At 36.4% G+C, this 21,649-nt stretch overlaps 1 protein-coding gene across 1 annotated transcript; it reads right to left on the bottom strand.

Moving 5' to 3' along the window:
* LOC109843437 (valine--tRNA ligase, mitochondrial 1-like) lies at window positions 16,428–20,992 on the bottom strand. Its single transcript, XM_020412370.1, has 6 exons — window positions 20,740–20,992; window positions 20,125–20,622; window positions 19,901–19,998; window positions 19,693–19,792; window positions 18,272–18,417; window positions 16,428–16,698 (listed from the first exon to the last, which is right to left on the bottom strand). Exons 1-6 carry the CDS (start codon window positions 20,974–20,976, stop codon window positions 16,530–16,532), a joined length of 1,248 nt encoding a protein of 415 aa, XP_020267959.1. The 5' UTR covers window positions 20,977–20,992; the 3' UTR covers window positions 16,428–16,529.

Raw genomic sequence — 21,649 nt, 5'->3', positions numbered from 1 at the left:
CCAAGTTTTTAAATTGCAACAACACCCCTACAAATTCAAAATTTTATTAAAACATCTTAAAAATTATAAATTTTACTTATTTTAATTCATTGAGATATCTGAAAAATATATGCTAGCTAGAAACTGAAAGCTTTTTAACTTTGGAGAAAGTCTCTCGTAAGTTTTAAAAATTACAAAAACACCACTAAAATTCAAAATTTGTAAAAAACACCTTAAAATTTTTAAACCTATAAACACACTATAAACCTACAAATAACACAAATAACCCCCAAAAAATTTATAAAATTTATAATAAACGCTCTAAACTTTTTACAAATTATAAAATCAAACCCTCAAAATTGTAAAATTTATAAAAAGCCTAATAATTTCTAACCTAACATTACATTAAAAATATAGGAATTATAAATATCCCCTACATAATTTATAATTTATAAAAAACACCCTTAAAGTTTCAAAATATACAAACAAAAAAACAAAATTCAAATATTACAAAGAACACATTGAGAATTTCAAACTCATTAGTAAATTAAAAATATATGAATTATAAATAAATTATAAACAATTTACAATCTGTATAAAAGGCATATAAGTTTAGAAAGTTACAAAAAAACCCTAAAATTCATAATTTATAAAAAAAATACAATGAGAATTTCTAACCTATAGACACTAAAATGAATATACAAAATTACTAATAACCCTTAGAAAATTAAAAATTTGTAAATATCATGCTCCCTTTAAAAGTATAGGTTTAGGAAAAAAAATTCCATGGTCAATATTACCCATAACGTTTTTGGAAAGAACATAACTAATTTAAAATCTATTAAATTTAAAATTTACCAAAAAACACTCTTAGAGTTTAGTACATTACAAATTACCCCTCCAAAGATTAAAAATTTTCAATAATTTTTTGTAATTCCTTGATTTTAATGTAATGTTTAATAGTTTTGTGAATTTATAAATTATAAAATTTTAGGTTTTTTTTTACAATTTTTAAAACTTTTGAGGGTGTTTTTTATAGTTTTCTAAATTTTCATTGTATTTTCAATGTAATGCATAGATACATCAATTAACGATGATATCGAAAAGTAAGTTGTTCTCAAGATGTATTAGGCCACATGTCACTATTCCTAGACAGTGTAGTTTATATATGCAAATTTTTTTAGATAATCTATATAGTAGTTAAAATAATTTTGACTTTAATGTACTATTTTTTATAAATTATATTTAATATGAACTCACCATATAATTTTAACTGTGGTCATCATAATTTCAATACATTTGATTGATTGACTATATAAGTATATAGACCATAGATTACTTTACTTTCTCGCATGAACTAATATTTAGCGCCTAATAATTTAAATTATTATTTTTAAATTTAATATAAAGAGGAGGTCTAATAATATTTATTTATTTACATACAAGATAATACAATCTCAATTCCTATCTTTTGCTTAAGATTTATTTCACAGTTACGCATACCAAATTAGTAACTAAAATAATAATTATTCATGCTTAAATTATGATGATTGTAGTTGGTCACTCACTATGGAATTTTTATGAAGATGTATACATTACTCTCAATAGATATCTACATTACCCATGTATATTTTATAAATTAGTTGTTAATTTGACATATTAAATTACTTTTCCTTTGTAGAAATCTCTTCTTTAACTTTTGGGTTATGTACTCATTATATCATCATTCTAGCGTAGAAAAGACCTCACTCTAAATGGTTTCAAGCTAATGTTTGAGTTGAACTGAAATATATATTTTTTTCTACTATATGAATATATTTTTTTAAGAAAATCATATCAATACTTTTTAAATAGAAGAGAATATTCTAACCTCTGATATTATAAAAATTAAATATAGTCAATTGAGTGATTAGCAAAAGAGGTCTTATATTAGAAAAACGTGAATAATAAGATAAAGATAAAAGATAATGGCATTGCAAATAGTACTACCAATAGAAAACTACAATGTAAAGTTAACATATTTTGTGGTACCCAACTACTACCATAAGTATCGAGGTTTTCATATATATAATTTATAATTTATTAAAAAGAGTCATATAATATTATATAATACAAATGATTTAATACTGAATAGTAATATCGTTGTAATAATATCGTTATTAGGTAAAATTCTTCATGAACCAATATGTTCTTTACGATATATAAGCTATTTACTCTAAATTCTTATGTCTTTTATAGAGCCAAAAAGTTTGAATACAAGTCTCTAATATTTTTATCTCACAATAGCAAAATCCACTTAACAGATGTGGATATTCCGGATGAGTTATATATTATATATATAGGTCTGTCCATCCGGGCCGGCCCGAAAATCCGGGCCCGGGCCGGGCAAAACCGGGGCCCGGACCCGGACCCGGGTACCCCAGGCCGGGTCCGAGCCCGGGGCCGGGCCCGACCGGGCCGGGTTCCGGGCTGGCCCAGGTGTTTTTCATTTTTTTTATTTTTTCCAAAATTTTTCAATTTTATTTAAATTTTAAATTATAAAAAAAAAGACAAGAAAAATAATAAAAATAATAATTTTATTAATTACTTAAAATGACATAAATTACAAATAAAAAATGATAAAAACAAATTCTTTATTAATAATTAATAAATCATTTACAAATTATAAGTACAAATTTATTTTGGAATTAATCGCATCACAATAGATAAGTAAATCCCAACTAGGTTGGCACCTACTCACCTATATCACTATTATTTGCAATTATTTCTAAAATAATTCTTTACAAATTTTAAGCTAAGATATAAAAACTACAATCTATTCTTTATATCTATCTGCTAGTCTCAATTCTTCAAATTTATCTTCAATTTCAGCCATCCGATCGATGCCTTGCGTTCGCTTCTCGTACCTCCACCAATCTTGTAAGCACATCACTGCTTGTACAGTATACGGATCCAAACATGTCCTATGATCGTCAATCAAACGACCTGCTGTGCTGAAGGCGGATTCCGAAGCTACCGTCGAAACCTGCACTGTTAGTAAGTCACGAACCATGGTGGAAAGTATAGGATATGAAACTGATCCATATACTTTCCACCATTGCAAAATATCTAAAGCATTTCCTTGACATCTAACTAAAGAAGCAGAAAAATATTCATCTATTTCAGAAACCTCCGATGATGACGATCCAAGTCCAGATCTACCAGTTAGCTCAGCTACCATTGCATACCTATCAAAACTTACACTTTTACCTCGGGCTCGGGATGAGCTCAAAGAAACTGAAGCTGTAGACTGTTGTGTAGTTACACCATGTCTAGCTTCATACTCATCATATAAGGTTTGAAAATAACTTCTAATAGCTAAATGATGAGTAGTAGCAGTAATGGTGGTTCCATCATCTAAGTCTATAACCTGAATACCATACAAAGATTGTAACAAACTTCGAAGGTCAATATCCTTCAAGCATGGATCAATAAGAACCCCCAAACCAAAAATATGAGGAATAGGCCTAAAGTACTTATTAAATTTGCTCTCCATTTCAAAAATCATAGGTCCAAAAGTATTATCCATACGATATTTTACCAAAAAAAATTTGAATATTTAAAATTTGTAAAGCAACTAAAGTAATGGTTGGATAATAACAGCCAGATAATAACATTGTAGCATCATAAAAAACTTGTAACATTTCATTTAAATTACATATAACTGTCCATTCATCTTCAGTTAGTCCATAAGTGCTACCAGAACTAGAACTAGAAGCATAATAGTTTATAAAATCAGTTATAATGTCTTTATATTCTATTGCTACACTTAACATTGCATATGTGGAATTCCACCTATGGTCAACATCTTTTGGAATTAGTCTAGGCTTTATATTTTTTTCTTTTATAAAATTGTTTCTATCTTTTAAGTCTTTGTTCAGAAGTACTATGCATATAAGCAACTGTTCTAACATTTTCTATCATGGGTTTAATTTCAGTAAATGCACTTTGAACAATTAAATTTAAAATATGACAGATGCACCTAATATGAAAAAGATCACCATGACATGGCAATGATAAAGGTGATCTGATAAAATCAACAGCTATATTGTTATTACTTGCATTATCTAGTGAAAGAGAAAATATTCTTTCTAATATTTCTAATTTCATAAGTTCTTCAATTATTAAATTTGCAACATTAGCACCAGCATGTGACTCTTCAATTGCAATAAAAGAAACAACTCTTTTAAACATTTCCCAATTTTCATCAATCCAGTGTGCTGTGATACATAACTCTTTTAAACATTTCCCAATTTTCATCAATCCAGTGTGCTGTGATACATAAATATCCAGTTTGTGCTCTAGATGTCCAAATATCAGAAGTTAAAGAAAATTTACAGTTTAAATTTTTAAAATAAGAAATTATTTTTCCTTGTTCCTCCTGATAATATTTTAAAATATCACGTTGACAGGTTTGACGAGAAATTTTTTTAAATGCAGGATAAAAACCATCTCTAAACATATCTTCAAATTCATCATCTTCTACTAATTTAAAAGGAAGGTTTTTAAGAATGATAAACCTGATTACGCATTTCCTGGCTCTGGCAGCGTCATAGTTCCAACTACCGAGACTACCAGAAGAGGAGGATTGAGAAATCATAGATTGTCGGATATCACCTTGAGGATTCTGGCCTTTGTTGTGTTTATCTAAATGGCGTTTAAGGTGGTTGGTGCCGCTCTTATGATGAGCTTGAAAAATCTTGCCGCACAATGCACACTTAGCCTTCTAGGTGAGGATCCTATCGTGTTCATCCTTGGTGACGTCGATCTTCTCGTAAAAATTCCACACATCGGATCTTGGCCTTTTAGGAGCTCTTGGTGCAGATTCGTCACCACCGGATTCGGAATTAACTTCGGTAGGAGTAGACCCAGTAGGAGGACTCATTTCAGGAACGGGAGATAGGTTTTGCTCTTCATAATCAGACTCGGAAGCCATTTGATGAAAGGATTAGAAAGTATAAATAAGAGAGTATAAGAGTATAAGAGAGAGTATAAGAGAGAAGAGATGAGTTTTTGGTGTGAAGAAAACAAATAACCCCCCCCCCTATTTATAGAACCAGCCCCCTAGGCAAATGATCAAAATAACCTCACAAAATAGGCCGTTTCTTTAACCGCTTTTTGGGAGCCAAAACGCGTCAAACCGCCGAGTTTTTGGCCGTTGTGACCGGCGTCTTGCTCGGCCATTTGGCCACAACGGTCACCAATTGGTGGGACCGTTGTGGCCCTGGCGGCTTGGCCCGGATTTTCAGAGGCAACGATCACCATTGGTGACCGTTGCCCCGGGCCGGGCTACGGGCCCGGGCTGCCGGCCCGGAATGTGACCCGCGCGTCGGCCCTGTTCCGAGCCGGGCCGGGCCCGGGCCCGGGCCGGGCACCGCTGGGGTAACTCGCGGCCCGGAACCCGCGGCCTGGCCCGGATTTCCGGGCCGAGGCCAGGTCGGGCTCCGGCCAGAGCCCGGGCCGACGGGTATTTTGGACAACCCTATATATATACAATACAATTATCCTAGGCAAGTGATTAATAATAACATTTTTCATTCATGTCATTTGGGGCAAGATTTGATAGGAACCTTGCATCAAAGAAAAAATAATTTTTTATAGCACATGACGAAATATATCATAATCTCTCTGCTCTAATTTCGCAAGAAAATAATTTCTCATACTTTTAGTTTTACTTCTATGATTCAGAGAATGAGCTGTAAAATTAAATGAGAACATTAGGTAATCTAAATATGAGTGAGACCATAATTAAAAGTTAATGTGAATATGAGTGAAACCATAACTAAAAGTTTAATGGACATATTACAAGTAAATTCATATGCATAATCTCTTTGCTCTAATTTCGTAAGAAAATAATTTCTCATACTTTTAGTTTTACTTCTATGGTTCAAAGAATGAGCTTTAAAATTAAATGAGAACATTAGGTAATCTAAATATGAGTGAGACCACAATTAAAAGTTAATGTGAATATGAGTGAAATCATAACTAAAAGTTTAATGGACATATTGTAAGTAAATTCATATGCATAATCTCTCTGCTCTAATTTCGCAAGAAAATAATTTCTCATACTTTTAGTTTTACTTCTATGGTTCAAAGAATGAGCTGTAAAATTAAATGAGAACATTAGGTAATCTAAATATGAGTGAGACCACAATTAAAAGTTAATGTGAATATGAGTGAAACCATAACTAAAAGTTTAATGGACATATTGTAAGTAAATTCATATGCAATATTCCTTTGCGAATTGAACGATCACACATCTTTTAAAGACTTCAAAAAACTAATAAACAGAGATGTTGTACTAGATCAACATGTTTATAACTCACAAATAGTAGATCAAGTGGCCACAGTCTAGGTTAAAGGAAACAATGCTAATATTTTATTTGAGAGAGAGATTATTGAGTTGATGATCAATCTCACAAAAAACTTCGTTTTTTTATTTTTATTCTTTTTTTATCAATTTAAATAATCATTATATTCAATCACGCGCATTGCACATGCATATCAACTAGTTAATTAAAGTACACCAAAACCTTAAGATGGTTATTTTTCAAAATAGTTGGATGGATTTTCAGAGAGACAATTAACAGAAAAAAGGAACACGCACGTTTTAGCAATGGGCATTGGGGTAAATTTTAAACTATCTGCACTTGTGGCTTAATTTGCAAATATGAATGATTTGTAGATTTTATAGCTAAAACCCATATTTTTCTTGGGGTCCGCTAGTGTCAGGGAGTGGTCAGATTGAGGAAGTATCAGAGTGAGGGGAGGGGACACGTGGGACCCGCGTTTTGCAAAGAGAGACGAGACGCACGTGGATCGATGACTTCCGAGTGGGAGTTTTAACGGATGGGATACGTTTCAGAAAAGAATGAACGGTGCATCCTTTTTACCGCGTAGAAACTTCTCTGCGGACGCTCGTACGGGAAGTGAATGCACAAGTTTCGAGATGTGAAAGCTCGCATTTGGATGCGCAGCGCATGGCATGGCCGTGTAAAAGCTCCTGTGTGCAGGAGCTTAACATGGCGAGGGAGTAAATTACAGGTCGATTCGGCCAACCACTTCGCACGTGCAGTGCACGCGAGAAAAAAAAAATCCAAAGTTCCCCAATTTTTGCTGAAATTAAATGTTTAGGTAAATGAACAAATTTTTGATTTAAACCCATTCCAATTTTTTATTTTACAAACCGACCGATTTTTTTTATTTAGCGGAATCGACCCACTTCTCGGTCACGTCAGCAACGTGGCCGAGAAGCGGGTCGATTTTTTTTAATCCCGTCACTAAATAGTCGGGGTTGCCAACCCCGACTATTTTTTCAGTAGCCGAGAAGTGGGTCGATTCCGCTAAATAAAAAGAGAGTCGGTCGATTCCGGTTAAAAAAAGTTGAAATGGGTTTAAAACAAAAATTTGTTCTTAGGTAAATATTTTCGTCTTGTTGCATGATCTTGCATCACCCTTGGGTCTACATTCAGATCAGGGAGGTGGGGTTTTCTTTTCAAATAATGATGAAAGGCTAAGAGGAACAACAGCATTTTTTACACTTTATTAAATGTTTAAGTAAATGGTGGATTTAGGTTTCGCTCAAATGCCTTGACCATAAGTAAAAAAAGACTTCACTTTTAAGCTCATAGCTTCCAAACCCGAGCCCCACAATACAAAAGGTTAGGGAATTGTTCCCACATTGGATATCATTAGAAAGTCATTGCACCCCCTAGAGGCTACATAGCCACACTGTTTGGTGGGTAATTTGTAAGAAGACAATTAAGAATATGAATTTGTATTATTCTCTCTGACAGACTCAGAAAAAGAATTAATCACAATCTCTTGATACAATTTCTCTCTAACTGATTTAGAAAAAAAAAATTTACACCCTTCTTAATCGGAATCCCGATTTACAAAAGAGAAAAAGATCGACGAAGATCCTCCCTTTGTTTAAGTCTGGGTTCTTCACGGTAGCGATGAGATGCCTCACTCGAATGCTCGCGTCGAGTTTGCTTCTCGTTGACTATCCGAACATCTTGTTTCACTGGAACGTGGTTGATTCCTCTTGATTGACGTTGAGGAGAACTTGCTTGGCAAGTTTGAAACTCTGAACGAGTTGATAACTCAGAGCGAGTTTAAACTCTTGAAAAAGAGTTGATTTGAACCAAAAATCGGTTAATAAGCCAAGGATAAAAGCTCCAAGAATTCTCTGTTGCCGAGGATGCTCTTGGTCGAAGAATACCGACTTCTCCTTTGTGTAGTTTTGATGCAAAAAACTGATCCCTAGATCTCCAAATGCCCAAAGATCCGCAGATGATCCACTGCAAGATCTTTTTTCCCATCCGAAAAGTTAGCCTTTAACCCAGTCGAGTTTGTTGAGATTTATAGGGGGATTAAGGAGTGTAACCGCCCCTTTAATTCACTCCTAAGTGGGGGGAGTGATCCCCTCAAATCGTGAAAACGGTTTTTGGAACCGTTCAGGTCACGTTTGAGCGAGTCAAACGTCAAAACTGGCGTTCCGAACATGAATTCTGCGTCCTGAGCTTGGGACGCAGGGTTAGGATCCCTGTTGGCGGCTGGGAACGCAAAGGTCATCCCGCACTTGGAACTGAGAACGCAGAGGCCGCGTTGCGTTTTGAATCTGGAACGTAGAGGTTGCGTTGTGTTTTGAATCTGAAACGCAGAGGCCACACTACGTTTTGCTTCTGGGCTTGAACTCTGCATTCGAACGCAGAGTTTGCAAGCTACGTTAGCGGCTGAGTTTGTGCTATGTTTGGAAGTTGAAGACGCACAAGTTGTGTTGCTTTGACTTTGGAACACAGTCGCAAGCTTTGCGTTTCAAGCTGAGAATGCGATCACGAGCTCTGCGTTTGGAGCTTGGGATGTGGATCCGACCCTTGCGTTCTGATTTTGGAACGCCGGGAGGATCTTTGTATTTTGGTCTTGGAACGCAGGGAGGACCCCTATGTTTTGGTCTTGGAATGCAGGGAGGACCTTTTACGTTTTGGTCTTGGAACGCAGGGAGGACCTCTGTGTTCTGATTTGAAGAGACCGTCAATTTGTAGTCTCTTTTGAGCGTTTACAAATATCGTCATCTTGTAATTTTTGTCTTGGCTCCTTGAAAAGAACAGAGCTTTCATCGGTTGTCATGAAGGTCGTCAATTTATAATATTCATCGATCTACGTGAAAGTGTTCAAATTGTAGCCTTCTGAAAGTCGTTGAATTGTAACTTCCCTTGTTGATATTTGATGGGGATAAACTATCTGTTGTGATTTTTTTGATAGCCTACATAACTCCCTCCAAAGTTTTCAAAAGTTCACAGTTGACTGGGATGAATTTTCGGAATACTTTGGATCTTCATTCTGATCTTGGAGCTGTTGACTCCTTGGTGATTGTCATAATTCTACTTCTGGAACACATGGCTGGACCTCTGTATTTGAAACGTGAGGTTGACCTCTGTGTTTTGATTTTGAAATGCGGCTCTGTCCTCTGCATTTTGATTTTGAAATGCGGGTCTGACCTCAGCATTTTGGTAGTTGAAATGCAGAGATGAGCTTAGTGTCTGACACTTGAGACACAAATATGAGTTTGGCGTCTACGCATAATAGGATTTTTGGCAAACTCTCAGCCATCAACGGATTTGATAAGCCTTTACCGACTACTGTTTGAGTCGGATTAGCATGTAGATTGTCTAAGTCAGTTCCACATGTAACGTTGTGCTAAAAAATAAACTCTCTTAGACTTAGTGCTATGATGCCGAATATATAGACTTGGTTAATTTCACGGGAATGGACTACCCGACAATACGTGTTAGGCATAGACTTATCTCTAATTAGGGATTATGATAAAATCCCCTAGACGTGGATTCTGGTATTTTTTTCACGGCAAAAAACTAATCGGCAACGCGTGTTAGGCGCAGACTTATCTCTAATTAGGGATCAACATAAAGTCCTCCATGCATGTAAGGCATGGATTTCGGTGTTATTAATAACAACATGCCAGGATGTTGAATGCGTGGGCCATTTTTACGGGAATGCACTATCCAGAAACGCATGTTAGACATAGGCTTATCTCTATTTAGGGATCGGGATAAAGTCCCTAATGCATGAAAGACATGGATTTTGATGCTACGATGTTGAATACGTAGGCTTTGTCGCTATGTCTTCCTGTGTTTTGTTTTCACTTGAAACACTGAAAGAAAGTTAAAAGTACCAGAGGTGTGTATTAACTTGGTATGGATTTTCATTTAGAGTGAAATTCATAAATTTTCTTTATTATCACTAGGATAATTCCAGAAAATTTTTAATCCACCGAGGATTTTATAATAAAAACTTGCTATTCTTGTTAAAAAATAATTAACAAGTTCATTGGGAGGTTTGCCTGTTAGAGGTGTGATGTTAACCTAACAGTATTTATGGGCCTATCGTTCTATTGAAGAGAGTCGATAAGTTGATTTGGTCGTCAAATGTGTGATGTTAACATGACGGGTTAGTGGACCTATCGCTCTATTAAAGAGAGTCGATAAGTGGATTGTCAGAGATGTGATATTAACGTGACAGAATTTTGTTACGATTAGAGCAATTTTGAGGACTTATCATCTTATTGAAGAGGATTGATAAGTTAATTGGTTGTTAGAGGTGTGATGTTAACATGACATGAATTTTGTTGTGATTGGAGCAACTTTGAGGACTCATCATCCTATTAAAGATGATTGATAAGTTGATTGGTTGTCAGAGGTGTGATGTTAATATGACATGAATTTTGTTGCGATTAAAGCAACTTTATGGACTTATCGCTCTATTGACGAGAGTCGATAAGTTGATTTGGTCATCAGATGTGTGATGTTAACATGACGGGTTTGTGGACCTATCGCTCTATTAAAAAGAGTTGATAAGTGGATTTATCAGAGGTGTGATAATAACGTGATAGAATTTTATTGTGATTAGAGCAACTTTGAGGATTTATCATCCTATTAAAGATGATTGATAAGGTGATTGGTTGTCAGAGGTATGATGTTAACGTGACATGAATTTTGTTACGATTGGAGCAACTTTGAAGACTTATCATCCTATTGAAGAGGATTAATAAGTTGATTGGTTGTCAGAGGTGTGATGTTAACGTAACATGAATTTTGTTGCGATTGGAGCAACTTTGTGGACTTATCGCTCTATTGACGAGAGTTGATAAGTTAATTTGGTTGTCAGAGGTGTGATGTTAACGTGATGGGTTTGTGAACCTATCGCTCTATTGAAGAGGATTTATAAGTGGATTATCAGATGTGTGATGTTAACGTGACAAGAATGTGTACTTGTGATTTAATCAAGATTTGAAGACTTAGCGTCTTGCTGGGGAAGATTACAATTTTGAGCAATTTTAAGGACTTATCATCCTATTAAAGAGGATTGATCATCAGAAGTGTAATGTTAACTCGACGATGTGAGAGATTCGTTACTCTTAATCTAGTGGATTTCAGGTAACCAACCCCCAGTCTTGATTAAGACTTAGCAGGGGAATAATTTTACAGTTGACAAAGGTGTTTTGTTGAACATGACAACTTAGAAGATTTGTTACTCTTAATCCAATGGATTCTAAGTAACCAACCCTTAGTCTTGATTAAGACTTAGCAGGGGAAGAATTTTACAGTTGACAAAAGTGTTTTGTTGAACATGACAACTTAGAAGATTTATTATTTATAATCTAATAAACCAACCCCTAGTTTTGAACAAGTGCAGGGAGGAAAGGGGTAGACAGAGCATATTACCTAGTGGGCCACTATCCGTGAAGTCGTTCAGTGACATTGGAGTATAACGACTATAATTGGAATAGAGGCATGTCATGTAGCAGGCCGTTATCTGAAGAGTTTGGCTATCAGAGGTAACTGTTAATGTGATAGCTTTGTGGACCCGCCATCCTATTGAAGATGATTGACTTCAGTGGTCGTAGTATCTTCCCCTTCTGACCGAGAAGATTGGGCTTGGTCCTGTTGCTCATGTTGATCCTGCTTACTTTGTTCTTCAGCTTTGATCCTGGTAATAATTTTTTAAGCATGTTCGCCTTGAGAGATTAGTTGTCTCCAGGAACAGTATTATGTAACCCTTATTTTTGCTAGAAGGTCGGTCTATAAGTTATGTCGGCAGGTCTCCACTAAGGTAGATTGTGTCATACCTGACGAACATCGAAGAGCCATGATTCGTAACCTCTTGACGAAAGCTTTGACAGGCTCGCTCTCTTCTTCTGCTTAGTGACGAGAAGGGTATGGATGGAGAGTTCTGTATCCTCTTCAAAGAATCTTAACATGAAGAGTCTCTCTAGATTCGTCCACTTTTGAATATATTCGACAGATAATTTTTTAAACCATTCAAAGGCAACTTTCTTGAGGGTACTAATGAACAATCAAGCCAATATAGCATTATTTGATATCACATTCCCAATCTGTAACTTGAAATAATAGATATGTTCATTCGGTGATCTCATGTCGTCAAAAATTTGTAGCGTCAGGACCTCAAACCTTGGAGGATAAGGGGATGCATCTCATTCGGCAGGATAGGGCCTAGCAACGCCCTCGTCTTGGAGCTCGCTTCTGTTAGCAATGACATTGAGGCGGGCTTCCAATTCTTCCATTTTGACAGACTGGAGATTCTACTCGTTCTCAGTCTCTCTTTCTTCATCAGAGGAAAATTCCATGTTGTGGACTTCTTGGTCAGAAGCAGCACCATCAACCACTTTTTTCTTCTATTTTCTTGTGTGAGGTCGGGATGAAGACGTTCGTCCTCTTCGGGAAGATTCTTGTCTTAGCGATGAATTTGTCTTCTGAGATTTGGCTCTATCGATCTGTAACGAATTGAGTCATCAGGATCCGGAGTTCATCGATGGCCTCCTGTTGTGCTTTGATCATGGCTTGTTGCTCATTAATTCTCCTCGCCAGATCTTCAGGGTTTCCCATCATAAGAGCAGAGCTCTCATGTTCTGTAAAAGAACTAGAGGATTGAGATTTTGGGATAGCTGAATGCTCACCATCGGAAGTAGTTCCTCTAGCCAATCTTTGATAATCGATAGGAGGTATGACTCCCCTTCAAGTTTGGGTATGTTGGTAGATTCCCTCGAACTCATTCAGTTTCTCTTTAAAGTTTGGAGACCAGGTCGTCTCTGACTCGTCAGAACTAGGGATTGATAATTTCCCTCTACCGATCATGTTAGAAGTAACTCCAAGGTATTCATCCTTTGAATTCTTCTTCCTATGCGAATGTCGTCGTTGGTTGGGCAAAGCAACGTTCATTAGTTGGCCGAACACCAATGGTTTGGTTGCATATGAGTAGTATTGACATTTTGAGATGACCGTAGGAATCAGTCGTTCACATTAGAATGAACAAATGACTTGTAGAACACACTCCTGAGAGTTGCGTTTTGGTTCTGGAATGCACTGTTGAAAGCTACGTTTTGACTGAATAACGCACTCTTGAGAGCTGCGTTTAATTTGGTTCATGCGAAGCTCTTCTTTGGGCTCATGAACGTGTGTCTCACATTTTATAGTAGAAACGCAGAGCTCAGAGTTGCGTTTTAGCTCACAAACGTGAAGCTAGCATTGGTTGAGAGATCGACTTTCTCGGAATTGTGCTCGTTGTCGAGATCTTCTTCTTCATCGAGCGGCATTCTTGTTGGCCTGTTTTAAGGTATTTGCAGCAATGTCGTCGACATTGACACAGTTGGTCACCGTGATGAGCCTTTTGTGACCCGATACCCATCGCTTTGGTGCGGGTACAGAACCTTCAACTCGGTAGATGAGTTTGGCCGAAGCTAAGTCTTCTCCTTCAGAGAGGGGACTGTATGAATAGTGCAACCCCCAGGGGAGATCGTTCTTTGACGAGTCGGCCATAACTGGAGTTTTAGTCTCCTTAGAGACTTTGTGGATCTTACGCATAGCCTTGGGGCTAAGGGATTCGGAGGAGAGTACCTCCTTATGCTTGGCTTGATCAAACTCGATGATCAGAGTTTCAATGGTCATTCCAGTGAGCTTGATGTCAGATTACGCCACCACTTCTTCCTTGGTGAAAAAGCTTATCCCCAGCAGAGTCATCATCTTTTGTTTGGTGGGAAATTTGTAAGAAGACAATTGAGAATATGAATTAGTATTATTCTCTCTGACAGACTCGGAAAAAGAATTAATCACAATCTCTCGATGCAATTTCTCTCTAACTGATTTAGAAAAAAAATTACACTCTTCTTAATCGGAATCCTAATTTATAAAAGAGAAGAAGATCGACGAAGATCCTCCCTTTTGTTTAAGTCTGAATTCTTCACGGTAGCGATGAGATGCCTCCCTCGAATGCTCGCATCAAGTTTGCTTCTCGTTGACGATCCGAACATCTTGTTTCACTGGAATATGGTTGATTCCTCTTGATTGACGTTAAGGAGAACTTCGTGGCAAGTTTAAAACTCTAAACGAGTTGATAACTCATAGCGAGTTTAAACTCTTGAAAAAGAGTTGATTTGAACCGAAAATGAGTTAATAAGCTAATTAAGGATAAAAGCTCCAAGAATTCTCTGTTGTCGATGATGCTCTTGGTCGAAGAATGTCGACCTCCTTTGTGCATTTTTGATACAAAAAGCTGATCCCTAGATCTCCAAATGCCCAAAGATCCACAGATGATCCACTGCAAGATCTTTTTTCCCATCCCAAAAGCCAGTCTTTAACTCAGTCGAGTTTGTTGAGATTTATAGGGGGATTAAGGGGTGTAACCGCCCCCTTAATTCACTCATAAGTGGGGGAGTGATCCCCTCAAATCGTGGAAACAGTTTTTGGAACCGTTCAGCTCACATTTGAGCAAGTCAAACACCAAAACTGGCGTTTTGAACATGAATTCTGCATCCTGAGCTCGGGACGCAGGGTTGGGATCCCTGTTGGCGGCTGGGAATGCAAAGGTTGTCCCGCACTTGGAACTAAGAACGCAGAGGTCGCACTGCGTTTTGAATCTGGAACGCAAAGGTCGCGCTGTGTTTTGAATATGAAACGCAGAGGCCACACTGCGTTTTGCTTCGGGGCGTGAACTCTGCATTCGAACGCAGAGTTTGCAAGCTGCGTTAGCGGCTGAGTTTGTGCTGCATTTTGAAGTTGAAGACGCACAAGTTGCGTTTCTTTGACTTTGGAACACAGCCGCAAGCTTTGCGTTTCAAGCTGAGAATGCGACCACGAGCTCTGCGTTTGGAGTTTGGGACGCAAATCCAACCCTTGCGTTCTGATTTTGGAACACCGGGAGGACCTCTGTGTTTTGGTCTTGGAACGCAGGGAGGACCTTTGTGTTTTGGTCTTGGAACGCAGGGAGGACCTCCATGTTCTGATTTGAAGAGACCATGTCAATTTGTAGTCTCTTTTGAGCATTTGCAAAGATTGTCATCTTGTAATCTTCGTCTTGACTCCTTGAAAATGTGAGATTCGTCAGATTGCAACTCTCATTATTGGTTGTAAAGACCATTGATCAGAGCTTTCATCGGTTGTCGTGAAGATCGTCAATTTGTAACATTCATCGATCTACGTGAAAGTCTTCAAATTATAGCCTTCTAGAAGTTGTTGAATTGTAACTTCCCTTGTTGATGTTTGATGGGGATAAACTATCTATTGTGATTTTTTTTTTTTGACATCCTACACACCTATAAACTCCCCCAAAAAAGAGTTAAAATTAAAATTTCGCATAGAACCTCTCTTATCATATTTTAAACTTATCATTTCTCTGGTTTGATTTTTGAAACTTGGGATGATCCAAATTTACTAGTCGGTAGAATAAATGGATAATGATAGTTCCAAATTTACTAGTCGGTAGAATAATTTACTAAGTTTAAACTGACTTTCGATCCTGTTTCCAATAATTATAGTCTATTAATTACTCTAAACCTCTAGATATGAATCTTTAAATACACGCACCTGAGAAATATAAAACATTAGATTATACCTTAAACACCTGCTAAAAGAGATATAGAGAAAATAGAAATAATCTCTTTTCAGATCTATGAAGCAAATAATAACTCCCACCTGCACCAAGATGCAACCTATTTTCTAAATAGAACAAAAAAAGAATACAAAAATTCCAACTGCAACATACGACTACTTAAAAATAGAAAAACTCCACATTTCTCAGCTCATTTTGAACTACTTTACCAAGTTCTGTATCCAGTTTTACTACTATCAACCAGACAGAATCTGCCTTTCCATAATAGCAACAATGGATTTGCTCATCATAAATTAATTAACCTAGTTACAAACTTCTAAATATCAAGCTATAAATGTTTGTGTACTTTTATAAAAAAAAATGTTTATGTGCATAAATAGTTGAGGAAAAGCAAACAGATGTCTAACCAACAAACACAAACAAGAGAGATGTTGTGTTTAATTGTCTTTGTCCAAGGCAACAGGCCGCCAGGAAATAATAAAAATACATGCAAAAAGCATGATGAATTGCTTTTACAAATTTTCACAATAGATGTTTGCTAGTTTACAATTAGCAAAATCGCATATAAATCTCGACAATTTTTTTTTTCAATTTTGTTCCGCTATTGTCCTCTCAAGCTTGATCTCCTCTTCTTCAATGATTGTCAGCTCCTTCATACACTCATTCAGTTTCTTCATGTTCAAGTCTTGTACGTGCTGGGGAGCTTTGTCTCTGTAACCAGCAGCAGTCACTATTTGAGTTAAGTCCGCTTGTCGCCTGCAAAAAATAGTGACCGAAAAAATTAGCAGATAAAAAGATTTCGGATGTAAACAAAACCTCCAGTAGATTATTGAAGAGACATTCAAGATCATGCAGAGAACAACATTGCAATGAAGTTTCATTCAATTATTATAGGTGAATTGAAATGGTAAAAGGTTGCTTAAAGTATTGTCGCAAATTGTTTCACTAAAGATTTTCTGGCAGCATTTTTAGTTAGCTAACAGCAAAAACAAGGCTTCAGAGGAAACAAGCTTTCACTCAATTCATTCTTGATCTTAGAATCAACATTATGAACTCATTCTCCCTCTACTTCTCACTTTTCTCAGATAAGCAGCTAAAACTGAATCTCTCAGCCTGTAATACCCTCAGCTCTCATTCGGAATGCTACCGACCTCTTCATGTCCCATGCTATATTTTGTGCTTTCTAAACTATGACAATGAATATGGGGAAACATATAAATTGTTCAGATCTAAGAGTGGAGGATCTGCTAATTTATCATTGTAAACAGAGGGTCACAAAAACTTTGCTCTTGGAATTATCAAATGGATCAACTCTTAAACTAGGAGACTTAGTTAACTGAACATTTTCATGGACAACAAATAGGTGTTTATTTTCTAAAGCTGTTCTTTAAGGGTAAAAAAAATTCCCTCAAATAAGAAAAATCTCACTATGTCCAGCTTAGTAGAGGATCTGCTAATTTATCATTGTAAACAGAGGGTCATGAAAACTTCGCTCTTGGAATTATCAAATGGATCAATTCTTAAGCTAAGAGACAAATAGATAATTGAACATTTTCATGGAAAACAAATAGGCGTTTATTTTCTAAAGTTGTTCTTTAAGAGAAAAAATTCCCTCAAATAAGAAAAATCTCACTAAGTCCAGCATAGTGGTCTCAAGACCAATTAGAAATACAAGAAGCCACCCACCCCCTACCTCCCCCCTACCCAAACAAAGGCAAAAAATTTTTTAAAAAAAAAATAAAGGACAAAAAAATACTGTAAACTTGTTACAGAAGTGTTATCACCTGTCTCAAAGTAAGCTATTAGATAGCTGAAATGTTTTATGGAAAACAAAGAGGTATTTAATTTCTAAAGTTGTTCTTTATAAAAACTTCTCTCAAATAAGGCACAACTCACTAAGGCTAACGTAATGGCTGAAATATTTCATGGAAAACAAATAGGTATTTAATTTCTAAAATTGTTCTTTATAAAAACTTCTCTCAAATAAGGAAAATCTCACTAAGTCTAACATAGTAGTCTAAACACCTATTAGAAATACAAGAAGCCATCCCACCCCCCTAGCTGCCCCCTACCCAAACAAAGGCAAAAAAAATATATAGAAAAAAGCACATTTGTTACAGAAGTGCTATCAGTTTTGGATGCCCATGTAATACGTGGATGTGCAAAGCGCCTATACCTAAGGTAACCCTTGTCTCTTTAATGTCAAACTTCTGTTTTATCCTCAAACTCTGACAGAAAAGGTTCTAGAAAAATAACAAAAACAAAATTTTCAAGTAGCATTCAATATGCTACAGAGAACATTCACAGATATTGACCAGTGGGAACTCACTTTTGTACTTCCTCTTTCATTTTCCTGAGCTTCTCTCGTTCAACTTCAGCATTAAGCTTTCCTTGGAGCTGTAGGTACATAGAGAGACTTTCATTTACGACATCAAAAGCACACCCACGCGGAACATCATCATCCCTGGATAAAACCTGCAAAAGTTCAAATAGGGCTCAGAAACAATACTCCATCAAAATTATAGACAAGAGAGATGCTCTACAAGCCATTACGGCCAAAACACCTTAATTTTGCAAGGAACCTGTCTTTAATTTGTATGGAAGGTCAGAAATTTTTTGTTTCAATGTCTGACTACTCTTCAGGGTACCGCTATCTAAAATTTCAACAATTTTGAATTAGAATATAGGAATTTCAACATCAATATCTTAAGTGAATATCAAAATTTCTAATGTTTTTTAAACATTATCAAGGATTTTTCACATGTATATAGTTACTATTCAAAGGAATCACCTATTTCACCTCGGCCTTTGACCACAAATCACCTTGTTTATCAAATTAAGTTAACTTTTTTTATCCACTACCCCCATGTGTGAATCCTGGCTCAGTTCCTCGCCACACAAATCATGAAGATAATCAGAATTTCCAAATATTAACAGTTTAAATTTATCTACTGCTTGCATAATGGCCAGACAGTAAAGCTATTAACATTTTATCAAAATTTCACTATAGACACATACATGAATGGAGGAATGCTTCAGGATGATGTTGTTCATCGAATCAAATAGGAATGGTTGAAATGGAGGAGTGCTTCAAGAGTATTAGGTGATCATAGAATATCTATGAGTCTGAAGATAAAATTCTATACGACAATTATAAGACAAACAATATTCTATGGCTCAGAATATTGGGTAATTAAAAAACATGTAACAGAAACAAGAAGCAAGAAGGTTACGATGGTCTTGTGAGTATACACTAAAATATATGATAAAAAATAAGTGCATCCATAGTAAATTAACTGTTGCTCCTATTGAGGATAAAATAAGAAAGAATCAACTAAGATGGTTTGGTTATGTATAACATAGACCTCTTAATGCACCGATTAGAAAAAGTGATAATATTATAAATAATAGAGGCAAAAAGATCTAGAGGTAGACCTAAGAGAACTCGGTTAAAAACAACGAAGAAGGATATGACAATGGTTAACTTGACGAAAATAAAGGCCAACTATCGAACGAAATGAAAGAATAGGCTTCATTTAGCCGACCCGAAACATTCAGGATAAAGGCTTTGTTGTTGTTGTCGTTGTCGTTGATGTTGTTGATCTAGTTGTTGTACACATAGGGGAAAAATAAAAAGGTTAAATCAGAAAGAAAAATAGGCTGCAAAATAGGCCCATGTACTACTCTACTCAGCAAAATCTCATGTCTATGGAAAATTATTGTAGTTATTTTATCTGTATGAGGTCATACCTTTAATGAAGATAGAGAAGCAAGAGTTACGATCTCAAACTCATAAGCTTTAATAAGTTTAGCAATATCATCTGCTCCACAAAGTGCAAAAGCTGCACGTCTGAGGAGAAAACAAAATGAGATTAAAGCATTTTCCAAAGAGATAAGTATCTCAAGATAACACTGCTAGCCAAAAAAAGAATGGATCGACTGACAAAACCCTGGATACCTCTCGTTCTTGTCACTTTGTGGGCGAATCGATCTAAGTTTTCTCACTGCAGAATTAACAACTTCCATGTCACTTTCAATTTGTTCATTGGTCCATGCCTGCAAATGTCATATAGCAACACAAAAAAAATTGAAACTTCAAATTTTTTTCATAGATTATCATTAAATGGTCATGGGGAAAAAATTCTGTAGATTCTCAAAGGAAGGTTATCAAACAGCATTTACATTTACAACTGAAGGGTATTCTGATATCATTATTGATTCTTTCCTCTCAGTTCCCTTTGCTTGGGGAAGTCGTTGCCACAGTTCCTCAGTAACAAAAGGCATAAATGGATGGAGTAGACGCAAACCAGTGTCCAGACATACCCACAGGGCATCCCTAGCAGCTGATCTTTCAGATTCGAACTTTGATTCGTCAAAGAAATAGGGCTTGATAGCTTCAATAAATACATCACAAAGTTGTAACTGCCACCATGCATATACTGCAGTAGATGCATCTGAGAATTTATATGCTTCTAGAGATGATACAGTTTTAGCTACAGCTTTGTTCAGGGAAGAAAGTATCCACTTGCAGATAGATGGCATTTGATCTACCGCAACTGCCGCAGGAGGAGCATAATTATCTCCTAGCTTACTCATAGCAAAACGTATAGCATTCCACAATTTATTACACCATTGTCTGTATCCAACCACCCTTAGAACATCCAGGTTTATTTTATCAGACTGCAGAAAACAAAGAAATCACTTAGTTTGTAGGTGTTAAACTATAGGCGAAAAGAAAACAAAAAAAATCATAAACTATAGGCGAAAAAAAGAAAAATAGAGGGTATAGGAAAGAACCTGGGCTGTATAGGAGATAAGAGCAAACCGGAGGGCATCAGCTCCACATTCAGCAATACCATCCTTGAAGTCCTTTTTCTGGCCTTCTTTAGCTATCTCCAGTTCTTTAGGGTCTAAATTGCCCTCCTCAAGCCGTTTGTGAAGGCCTTCTAGTGATATACCATTTATTACTTCAAGCGGATCAATAACATTACCAAGAGATTTGGACATCTTCCGACCATGGGCATCTCTGATCATAGGATGCAGGTAAACCTAAATATAAATATAAAAAAGCTTCAGCTAGCTCGTTTTGGCAAAACAAACCCCATAAGGGCTTTTGAACGCGTAAACGAATTTATATGCCACATGGATTAAAAGATTGAAGTAAATCATTAAATTAGTCATAGATGTTGATAGAACTAGCTTCAAACCAATCAAAGATTGACCCCAGTTTTAGGATGGGGAAACGTGCTTCCTCATAACAATGTTGTATAGAAATCGTCAAAAAGCTAATTTCTTAAGATAATCCAACTTCAAGCTTATTAACTAAGCCCCCACCCTACACACATCCACCCATATATATATATATATAAGATGCAGCTAGTTTTGCTAAATGAGCTACCAAGAGATCGCATGTGATGATGCTCGTCATTTTTATCACATCATAAGGTGTGGGCCTCACACTTCAATCCTTTGTAAACTCAGTTTGCTAAATGAACTACCACCTCACAGCCATAAAATCTTACCATGTATCCATGTATGTGTTGTTTGGGGTTGGGGGTGTTAGTGTGTCTATAAGCATGTATCTATCTATCCCTTCATCTGTATCTATATACGTACACACATACATGCACACACCCACATCAGATGTTGAGGAAATGAGCATGAGGTGGCAGTTCATAATACTAGATGAGATGCCAATCTATAGATT

This window comes from Asparagus officinalis, chromosome 5 (assembly GCF_001876935.1).
Source record: "Asparagus officinalis chromosome 5, Aspof.V1, whole genome shotgun sequence".
In the NCBI taxonomy this organism is placed as follows: Eukaryota; Viridiplantae; Streptophyta; class Magnoliopsida; order Asparagales; family Asparagaceae; genus Asparagus; species Asparagus officinalis.
This window is presented reverse-complemented; position numbering and strand designations above follow the sequence as displayed.